An 11,643-nucleotide genomic window follows, 5' to 3' on the forward strand; every position below is an offset into this window, starting at 1 on the left:
TTTTTGTAAATTTTGTAATTTTTGTAATTTTTGTAATTTTTGTAATTTTTGTAATTTTTGTAATTTTTGTAATTTTTGTAATTTTTGTAATTTTTGTCATTATTGTAATTTTGTAATTTTTGTAATTTTTGTAATTTTTGTAATTTTTGTAATTTTTGTAATTTTTGTAATTTTTGTAATTTTTGTAATTTTTGTAATTTTTGTAATTTTTGTAATTTTTGTAATTTTTGTTATTTTTGTAATTTTTGTAATTTTTGTAATTTTTGTAATTTTTGTATTGTATGCAATTTTTGTAATTTTTGTCATTTTTATAATTTTTATAATTTTTGTATTGTATGTAACTTTTGTAATTTTTGTAATTTTTGTCATTTTTGTTATTTTTGGAATTTTTGTCATTTTTGGAATTTTTGTCATTTTTGTCATTTTTGTCATTTTTGTCATTTTTGTCATTTTTGTCATTTTTGTCATTTTTGTCATTTTTGTCATTTTTGTCATTTTTGTCATTTTTGTCATTTTTGTCATTTTTGTCATTTTTGTCATTTTTGTCATTTTTGTCATTTTTGTCATTTTTGTCATTTTTGTCATTTTTGTCATTTTTGTCATTTTTGTCATTTTTGTCATTTTTGTCATTTTTGTCATTTTTGTCATTTTTGTCATTTTTGTCATTTTTGTCATTTTTGTCATTTTTGTCATTTTTGTCATTTTTGTCATTTTTGTCATTTTTGTCATTTTTGTCATTTTTGTCATTTTTGTCATTTTTGTCATTTTTGTCATTTTTGTCATTTTTGTCATTTTTGTCATTTTTGTCATTTTTGTCATTTTTGTCATTTTTGTCATTTTTGTCATTTTTGTCATTTTTGTCATTTTTGTCATTTTTGTCATTTTTGTCATTTTTGTCATTTTTGTCATTTTTGTCATTTTTGTCATTTTTGTCATTTTTGTCATTTTTGTCATTTTTGTCATTTTTGTCATTTTTGTCATTTTTGTCATTTTTGTCATTTTTGTCATTTTTGTCATTTTTGTCATTTTTGTCATTTTTGTCATTTTTGTCATTTTTGTCATTTTTGTCATTTTTGTCATTTTTGTCATTTTTGTCATTTTTGTCATTTTTGTCATTTTTGTCATTTTTGTCATTTTTGTCATTTTTGTCATTTTTGTCATTTTTGTCATTTTTGTCATTTTTGTCATTTTTGTCATTTTTGTCATTTTTGTCATTTTTGTCATTTTTGTCATTTTTGTCATTTTTGTCATTTTTGTCATTTTTGTCATTTTTGTCATTTTTGTCATTTTTGTCATTTTTGTCATTTTTGTCATTTTTGTCATTTTTGTCATTTTTGTCATTTTTGTCATTTTTGTCATTTTTGTCATTTTTGTCATTTTTGTCATTTTTGTCATTTTTGTCATTTTTGTCATTTTTGTCATTTTTGTCATTTTTGTCATTTTTGTCATTTTTGTCATTTTTGTCATTTTTGTCATTTTTGTCATTTTTGTCATTTTTGTCATTTTTGTCATTTTTGTCATTTTTGTCATTTTTGTCATTTTTGTCATTTTTGTCATTTTTGTCATTTTTGTCATTTTTGTCATTTTTGTCATTTTTGTCATTTTTGTCATTTTTGTCATTTTTGTCATTTTTGTCATTTTTGTCATTTTTGTCATTTTTGTCATTTTTGTCATTTTTGTCATTTTTGTCAACCATTTATTCCATATAATTCATACCATATAATTCTGGCAACTCTGTTATATTGTTACTGACCTGTTTAAGCTGCTCCGAAATTTATCAAATATTTCGCTGAAATTCATAACCATCCAAACCGATTCCTGCTCGTATTGGCAAATCAGCTCCACCCGCACCCGCACAGGCATTGTCCAGCTGCTATTCGCACGGAAAGGTAGGATTATTTCATAATCGCACAGTGGCTCGAGTACTGTTGATTGAGCGCGCCCGTCCACCATTGCTCTCCCACCTCGCCCCGCCTTCCGCTGCCTAAACCGCTCTGCTCCACCGATATACTTACCACCCATTTCACCGAACCGAACCCACTACCGTTCCGGAACTCCGCCGAACACAGTCCGATAAGTTCAATTTCTTAAAAAACCTGCATACGGCCCAATAAAAAACAACTGCTGCTTCTGCTGTTTTTATTTACGGACCCCGATACTCCCATCAAAACAAACACGCCCTATCCTGCTTACTCCGCTGAAGATTTGCCGAGCTACAAAAAGTAAACAACATCATTCTCCATCTCGCTCCAGCTAAGAGGATCCAGCTGACAGCTGAAGCCCGTGAAGCCCATTTGACAAATTACACAGCAGCGCCACCTGAACGTCAACTTTGGTAACATTTTATCAGGAAATAAGTTTTCACAATGTCGAATCTATGTGAAAAGTGCGCTAATACTTTTGATGGGGAATTTGTCAAATGCGGAGTTTTTTGCTCGATTGTTGTTTGCCTCAAATGCTCGGGTCTGCATGAAAACTCTCGCGCGGATCTTCGCAAAAATACGCATCTTGTTTGGATGTGCAACGGTTGCAAGTTGATGATATCCAAAGCTCGTTTTTCTAATGCTTTGATTTCAACCAACGTTGCAAACAATGCTTTAATTGACTCCTTGAAGGATTCACTTAGAACTGAGATCCGCGAGAGTATTCTACAAGAAGTCAGGAATGAACTACGTTCTAACCCTCCTCCGATAAACGTTTGTGCCACTCCTACTCTCAAACCAAGAGCTGGTCCTTCCATGGGATCCGCTGCACCTACTTCTGCTCATCTTAAACGTCGTCGTGATAAACCACTTGTTATCGAGAACATCAGTGCACGTCAGCCAAACCTAATGTGCGCCGTGGGTACCGGTGCGGCTAACAACGAAATCACGATTCAAAACCATTTGTTTACGGCATCTCCCTCATTCTGGCTCTATCTTTCTGGTATTGCTCCAAGTGCGCCTGAAGAAAACATTCTGCGGTTTGTGCGTTCCCAACTAGGTACAGATGAAGTTCAACTAAAAAAATTGGTTCCCCTGGGCAGAGAAGTTAGCACCTTGTCATTTGTCTCTTACAAAGTTGGAATTTCTCTTGACTTTAAAGAGAAAGCTTTGTCATCAGAGACCTGGCCCGCTGGAATTCGTTTTCGCCAGTTTGTAGAGAATACTTCCGAACGTTTTTTTCCCAACCCGAAGCAGCCCCGTTTGGAATTCAAACCGAATCAAATGACACCTTTCGCGACTCCAATTTGAGCGAGGCGACCAACTTCGATAATCAACCGTATCAAGAAACTCAACCCGCCACTGCTGATTCTTCTCCGCCATCACCCGCTCCATTCAGCACATCAGTTCTCGCTCATTCCGCCACAACGAACTCAAACGCCCAGCTAATGGTGTATTACCAGAACGCCGGTGGTATGCGTACCAAAACCAATGAGTTTTTGTTAGCACTGTCTTCATGTGACTATGATGTCATCATGATAACAGAGACTTGGCTGAAGAACGACATCGGCAACAGTGAACTAGCCTCTAACTATAAGATCTACCGTAATGATAGAAATGCCAACACAAGCCATCTAAGACGTGGAGGAGGTGTGTTAATTGCAGTTCGACATGGTATAGACGTAGCCTCGGTTGCGATACCAGGCTGTGACCACCTAGAGCAAGTTGTTGTGCGAATCAAAGATCGGTGTCGCAATGTCTATTTCTGCTGTGCCTATTTTAGGCCAAACAGCGAAACTGCCATGTATGCATCTCACATGTCTGCTCTCGAATTCTTGACGAATATGATTAGTAGTAATGATATAATCGTCTTGGCTGGGGATTACAACCTACCGAATTTGCTTTGGACCTTCGACGAGGATGCAGATGGATTTTTACCAGTAAACGCCTCCACCGAGCAGGAGCTTGCTGTCATCGAATCGACGATAGCCTGCGGGTTGTCTCAGATGTGTTCGCTTGCGAACGCCAATGGTAGAATTCTAGACCTTCTGTTTGTGAATAGACCCGATTTAGCTGATATTTTACACCCTCCAAACGCAATTTTAAACACCGACCGACATCATTATCCAACTGTTTTACTGCTCGACTATTTTTCTGACGAGCTTGCGGATCCCGTTAGCTCGCATAGACTAAATCTAGATTTTATGCACTGTGATACCGACCGTGTTATGGAATTGTTACTGAACACAAACTGGCAAATACTTTTCGAAGGTCTGAACATCGATGTTGCTGTATCAACCTTCTATGATCATCTCTGGGACGTCTTACACATTCACACGCCGCCTAAACGACTACCCCGACATCAGCCTTACAAGCTCCCTTGGTGGAATTCTGAGTTACGGAGGAGCCGCAACTTAGTTCGCAAAGCCCGTAAACGCTACCTTCGAGACCGAACGGACCAAAACAAGTCAATGCTCTCAAGGCTAGAGATTGCATATTCGACTCTTCGCAACGCTGTTTTCAACCAATATATTTCTAACATCGAACGCAACGTGAAGCAAGATCCTTCGACATTCTGGAAATACATCAATAGCCGCCGCCTTACTAATTGTATCCCATCGTCTATGACGCTTCAAGGACGCACATCGGAAAACATCAAAGAGTCAGCTGACTTGTTTGCAGATTTTTTTAGCAGCGTGTATAGCCCAGTCACTCCTGATTGTAATAATGTGTACTTTGATACACTTCCTAGCTATGACATCATTCTACCGCAACCCGTTTTCAGTGAACAAGAAGTTCTTAAAGTACTAAATTCTCTTGATCCCTCGAAAGGATCTGGGCCTGATGGGATTCCAACATCGCTTGTTGTAAAGATAGCTGCTTCGCTTGTCACACCGCTGTGCATGATTTTCAATCGATCGATCTCGGAAGGTACTTTTCCTACTCTGTGGAAAATCGCATCAATCTCACCGATCCATAAGTCAGGAAATGCTCATCGTGTGGAGAATTACAGGCCAATATCGATTCTTTGCTGCTTTTCCAAAGTGCTAGAAGTCCTGATATACGAGAGAATCTACTCAGCAGCCTCTCCAATTCTAACCGATGTCCAGCACGGGTTCATCAAAAAAAGATCAACCTTGACTAACTTAATGATTTATGCCAGCGATTTGCATTCTGCAACAGGTAAAAAACTGCAAGTGGATTCGATATACGTAGATTTTGCTAAAGCTTTCGACAAAGTACCTCACAGAATCGTAAGAGAAAAACTTGATCGATATGGATTTCCCGAGTGGGCAACTAAATGGCTGTATTCGTATCTGCTGAATCGTAAAGGCTTTATAAACATTCGTGGGACTCACTCCTCCGTATTCGACATGCCGTCTGGTGTTCCGCAGGGTAGTCATCTTGGACCGCTCATCTTCGTGATTTTTATTAACGACCTGGCAACATTCCTTCAGTCGCCGAAACTGCTGTTTGCAGATGATCTCAAAATCTACCGGACCATCGATTCGATATTGGATTGTGTTGCGCTTCAGGAGGACGTCGATCGATTATTAGTATGGTGTGGATTACACGGTATGGAGGTTAACGCCGAAAAATGCAAGTGTATAAGCTTTTTCAGAACTAGAGCCTCTGTTGTCTACGACTACGGTCTATGGGACACCTCTCTCGAAAGAGTAAGCTTTATTAAAGACCTCGGAATAACGTTTGACCAAAAGCTCTCATTTGTTCAGCACACCGCGACCACTGTAGCCAAAGCCTTCGCTTTGCTCGGCTTCCTGCGTCGGAATACACTCAGCTTTGAGGACCCGTATGCTCTGAAAACAGTTTTCTGCTCATTGGTACGCAGTGTTCTGGAATATGCGGTACCGGTCTGGGCACCCTACCACTCTGTCCACAGCGAAAGACTCGAAAGGATTCAGAAAAAATTCCTCCGCTACGCCCTGCGACGATTGCCATGGCAAGATCCCGTACGGTTACCACCCTATTCTGAGAGGTGTGCCTTGCTATCAATGACGTCTTTGAGCCAAAGAAGAACCTTTCTACAGCGCACCTTCGTTTACGATATCTTGACAAATGCCGTTGACTGCCCGCAATTGCTTCAGAGATTGAACATATACGTTCCAGCACGCCGACTGCGTAATCAAACCATGTTTTGGCTGCCAAGAAGCAGGACTGTCTTCGGACAGAATCACCCACTCTTTCGATGTTGTGAAGTTTTCAATGCTGTTTCTCACTTGTTTGACTATCATGTTACAAAATCTAAGTTTAAATGTGCAATCCGTGACGTCACCTAACCTAATTGCAATGTAATCTAAATATAAGCTAATCTTAAACAATCAGTCTGTATGACAATAGTCAAAGACTCCAGAAATAAATAAATAAATACATGTTTAGTATTTTTTTAAATAAATAAATTCTTGAACTTTTTTCCACAATAGTTTCCAAAAACGACCAAGCAACAAAATTTATATTGATGATTTTTGAAATTTTAAGACGGAATTGTTCCTACAAAAATGTCTCTTTCCTGATAGACATTTTATTCATCAAATCGATAGCTTTTCAAGACACTCCAAAAATATTTCGTCATAAAGGCGTCCTTATTTCGTCAATAACTTAGCAATGTGACGAAATTAGGTTTTGTTACATTGTGGACTCGATGGGGAATGGTTGAAAGATGAAAATTCAAAATTGTTTTTTAAATTCTCCTAGAATTGTTTTTATTCCGATAACCCCACCATGATTAAATTTCCGCGGTTAAAACCGAAGGAATAAAAAAACAGTTCTAGAGGATTTCTAAAAACGAGTCCGACTTAATTGTAATCTTTGAACCAATCCTAATCGATTCTGCCCTCATACGCATGGTAGTTATGTTGCGATTTTTGAGTATTTAACAAAAATAGATTTTTTCACGTTCATTTTCACGAGGTCTGTAAATGGGCCTTTAGATGCTAACGAGGATAGTTCTTAATAACATGTTATTAGATGTTAACTTCATGATATCACTTAAGGTTGAAGAAATTGAACTGTTAATACAATCAAACTGTTTATGCAAACGTGTTCACATTTTTTCGTGACCAGCTAGCTAGCCATCGCCGAGAAAAGTTAACTATAGCTCCGTACTACAATGAACATTAAATACTTTTCTTACCAATTCGGACCGACCGAGTTCCGCCCACTTCTTCTTCCTCGAAGCCCCATTCCTTATTTATTTATTTTTCTACCGTCAGACGCCCGCAGTACCCAGAAGCAGGAATCTTCCTCATTTCCAAATCAAGACGAAGGACATTCCAATTTTGTCCGTCGTCGGGTGAATGAAAACCGATCCTTGCGAAACAAAGGATCTAGGGAAGCAGAAAACCAACATAATAAAAGTTTAATGAATCTTTCATTGCGTTCGGCGTGCGCCCGCCTCTTCGGACTTGTCCGCCTTTCAGACGCTTTCTTTATTTCCTTTAGAAGTGAATTTTGCTTTTGGGTGGAACAATTTGGACAATATCTTCTCTCGGAAGTTTTCTATAAATAAACTTGAAATGAGGTGTCTTCTTCCATGCAGCCTTCTGTTGACTTTAGAATACGATTAAAAATCAAATCAATTTTAGTAAGTTTGAATTTAAATGTCCCTGTAAATAATATTTATATTTATATTTTTAAGTTTTCAGACGTATTGAAGGAATAGAAGATTTTTCCAAAAACCCTTATTGGAAAAAATGAGTCAATTACGAATTATTATTTTTTATGTCACTTATATGCCCGCCTACGCCAAAATTTACACAAGCAAATGGTTTTGAATTTTTTATCTGCTTCAACTTCTGAAGTTCCAAATTCTTCATTTTCTTTTAAATTTTGGGAAATTGTAAAAAGACAATGGTGCACACAAATACAATTTTTCATGTTTAAATATTTATGTTGGTAAGTTTTCACTTGAAAAGGAGCTTCATTTTTGAAAAATGGTGAGGAATCGTTTGTCACTAAATATAAATTGATCAAATAACATGCAAAGTTTATGAGTTGAGCCAAAGCTGTAATTTCATAATTAATTTCGTTATTTTAAAGCAATATCAGATGATGAAATAAAATAGAGAGTTGTGTATGATCGAATAGATTCAAAAACCTGACTTGCGAATTTTTTTTCGCTGTGAATACTACAGATACGCAGATAAATCCATAAAAATATGTATTAGTTGTATTAAAAGATATCGAAATAATTGGATTGAGAAAATTTGTTCAAAATTTCTACTATTCTTTTCTATTTTCATATATTTCAGAAATAGTAACTCTGATTTTGGAATGCATGAAATTAAAGGGGAGAAGGAGGAGCAGGGTACAACAAATTTTGAAGACTCATTTGTAATAGCACCCCTCTCCCCGCCATTCGCTTTCTTAGAATGAACGTTTTTTCATCAAATATTTACGTTCCTTTTTACTGACTGAATTTTGAAAAGCTCTGTTCTATTCTAATTTTTCTCTTTAGGTGGTTAAACTATTAAACTTTTTTGTCAAAAGCAAAAGAGCGACGAGCGAAGGCAGCATCGTAAATCTTAATTTGGCAGAAATTAAACACAAACGGGCTTCTGGACTGAAGTACCTACCAACCTTCTTTCATTATTGAGAGCTTTCTCGGAAAGTGGAAGTGGTTTCATTATAGAAATGTGACCTCAACTTTTTTTCTTTTGATTTAAAGATTGTGCTTTTTTCTTTCAATTTGAAGTGCTGGTTTATGTACGCAATCTGTATTTTCATATTTTTTTTAATTGTGAGTTAAATCTTAGGATAAATACTGTTCCAGAAATTATAAGCAAACTTTCAAAATGATAAAAAAAATTATTTTAATAAATTTTATTTATTTTATTTGGCACAATAATGTATCATTATTTGTGAACCGCCCAACACTGTACTCTTATTTGATGAAAATATTTAATCATAAGTCAGACTTCGCACTTTTCCTTGGACATGACTCAGAAGCTTCTGCACATTTGTATTACCCACCATTATCACAACTTTTGGTCAATCCTTTTTAAATTTTCCGATGTTATCAGCTGGTTTTACGTATTTTCGTAGCTTTGCTTTGGTCAAATCCCAAAAAGTCTCGATTGGCCGTGCTTCGGAGCAATCTGTACCTCCCTAGTGTTTTTTTTACAAGATGGAAATTTGACTTCAAACCATAACAGCCGGGTGTTTGCTGCCGTGTGTGGGTTCATCCCACTAAAACCACCTTGGGCTTCATGTGCCAGATGTGCCCCTTGGTTTCACCCTATGATGCAACATCAAGGGGTAGGCTGTGCTCATGCACTTATACATCTCACCCTTTTCCTCTTTCTCAATTCATCTTTCTCCTTTTCTCTATCGCCAACTTCAGACTGGTACGGGAGATCCCGAGACGTGTGCCGATTAGGTAACGCTTTCAAAGTAACTCGCGCCCGTCACAGCATCCACTCCCGCAGGATTTCTAACCACCAAGCATGGCCGATTGAGAAACTACCAAGCTAAGATCCCGTCACGACCACCCCGAATGGTATCTCCGCTTCCTTTTGCTGCAGGAAAGATCGTAGCTGAGTACGTGAGACCTTTAAAGTCCCACCACACGTATGAGTCCAGATTGGGGTTATACCGCGCCCTAAGATCGCGTTGCTTTTGAATTGAAGTATCATACGAGGCCCAATACTTTCCATTAGCTTGTCAAATTTGGTTGACTATCTCGCTCTCTCCGTTCATCATCTTTCCTGATTCTTATCAGATCGCGCATGATTTGCGAGATTTCGTCGACTATAGCACGTCACGACTGTTCGTCGCGACACATTTCACTCACAATAGTTTCAGCGTTCAAATTTTGAAGTTGTTGACGCCTTGAAATGAACCTGGGCAGACAAAGATAGCATGTTCTGCCGATTCCTCCGTATCTACGCATTCCGGACAATAAAGCGAGCTGATAAGCTTAAACCGATGAAGGTATTGCTTAAAGCACCCATGACCCGAAAGGAACTGCGTCAGGTAGAAGTTAACCTCTCCATACTTCCGATTTACCCAGTCTGAAAGTCGCGGGATTAGCCTATGCGTCCATCTTACGTTGTTCGATACGTCCCATTGCTCCTGCCACTTGAGTATTGACGCTGCTAGTTGAACTATACGTACTCCTCTAACAGCTCTTGCATTGTAACACTCCAGATCCTTCGCCAGAGTTATATCGATGGGAATCATGCCCGCGATGACTATCAGCCGATGTGTGCTGCGTAATTTGGATCTGTTGCGCTCTACTTTTATCGCGGAGCTCCAGGCCGCTCCACCGTATCGTAGTTTGGACAGTGCTACGCTCCGAGGAGGCTAGTGAAGTAGACAATGTGCAACTCGAGACCCCATACACCCAACCCTCGGGTAGTGGTCATATCACCTCTTGTCTGCAACTCCGATTCTCTACCTCCCCGTGGTACTAGCTGGGGTGCGAGCAACCTTAGCGGAGATCGGGTACCCAACCCCGGTGGATGCTTTGGTCGCATGCAGAATGAGTTAGGGGGCTTCGTACGCGTCTGTTCTCCATGTTAGGGGCGGCGTGCGGAGTGCAACAACGTCCTGGTGGTGTTCGGGACCCAAAACAGCAACATCACGACGGTCCTCCTGCGAGATAGTGGGGTTAGCTGCGGGCCTTGCGAGCCTGTGACTACTAAAAAAACATAAGCAACGAATAACGAACAACAAATTTCGGATGGAAATCGGCAAAGACCCACGCGACGAAAAGGGACTAGCGATTGGAAACTTGGAACATGGAACTGCCGATCTCTAAATTTTGTGGGCAGTACCCACGTGCTCTCCAACGAATTGAAGAGCCGCAAATTCGACATCGTAGCGCTGCAGGAGGTATGCTGGAAGGGCTCCACGGTACGAACGTATCCAGATGGTCGTGCCATCGCTGCCAGAGCTGCGGCAACACACACGAGCTTGGAACAGCTTTTATAGTGATGGGAAAGATGCAAAAGCGCGTGATCGGGTGGTGGCCGATCAACTCACGAATGTGCCGGTTGGGAATCAAGGGCCGGTTCTTCAACATCAGCATCATCAACGTGCACAGCCCTCACCTCGGAAGTACCGGTGGCGACAAAGACGAATTTTACGCGCAGCTGGAGCGTGAATACGACCGTTGCCCAAAACATGATATCAAGATCGTCATCGGGGATTTCAATGCTCAGGTCGGCCAGGAGGAGGAATTTAGACCGACTATTGGAAGGTTCAGCGCGCACCAGCTGACCAACGAAAACGGCCTCAGACTTATTGATTTCGCCGCCTCCAAACGAATGGCCGTACGTAGTACCTTTTTTCAGCACCGCCTCCCACACAAGTACACCTGGAGATCACCGTACCAAACGCAATCACAGATTGACCACGTTTTGATTGACAGCCGGCACTTTTCGGACATCATCGACGTCAGATCCTGTCGGGGCGCCAACATCGAGTCGGACCATTATCTGGTGATGGTGAAGATGCGCCCAAAACTCTCCGTAGTGAACAACAAGCGAAACCGGCGCCCGCCTCGGTTAAACATCGCGCGACTGAAGCAACCTGAGGTCGCGGCAGACTACGCGCAATCGGTCGAAGCAGCGCTGCCGGCAGAGGGCGAGCTTGACGAAGCCCCTCTCGAGGACTGTTGGGATCAGGCTTGTAAGTGGTCACCATCGTTTGATTTTTTCCGGAGACAACCACCACACATCGTTCGTGACAATCGTGGAGA

At 39.7% G+C, this 11,643-nt stretch overlaps 1 protein-coding gene across 1 annotated transcript; it reads left to right on the forward strand.

Moving 5' to 3' along the window:
• The first annotated feature begins 2,738 nt into the window (after nt 1-2,738).
• LOC129742888 (uncharacterized) lies at nt 2,739-8,405 on the forward strand. Its single transcript, XM_055734832.1, has 3 exons — nt 2,739-2,982; nt 3,177-4,853; nt 8,398-8,405. Exons 1-3 carry the CDS (start codon nt 2,739-2,741, stop codon nt 8,403-8,405), a joined length of 1,929 nt encoding a protein of 642 aa, XP_055590807.1.
• The last annotated feature ends 3,238 nt before the right edge of the window (nt 8,406-11,643 follow it).

This window comes from Uranotaenia lowii, chromosome 2 (genome assembly GCF_029784155.1).
Source record: "Uranotaenia lowii strain MFRU-FL chromosome 2, ASM2978415v1, whole genome shotgun sequence".
Classification (NCBI taxonomy): Eukaryota; Metazoa; Arthropoda; class Insecta; order Diptera; family Culicidae; genus Uranotaenia; species Uranotaenia lowii.

Bases quoted from the DNA above. Each gene is read 5' to 3' on its own strand.
- LOC129742888 (XM_055734832.1), top strand. From the start codon at position 2,739: ATGGGATCCGCTGCACCTACTTCTGCTCATCTTAAACGTCGTCGTGAT. The intron at 2,983-3,176 runs GTACAGATGAAG...CCCAACCCGAAG, and splicing joins GTTTGTGCGTTCCCAACTAG to CAGCCCCGTTTGGAATTCAA.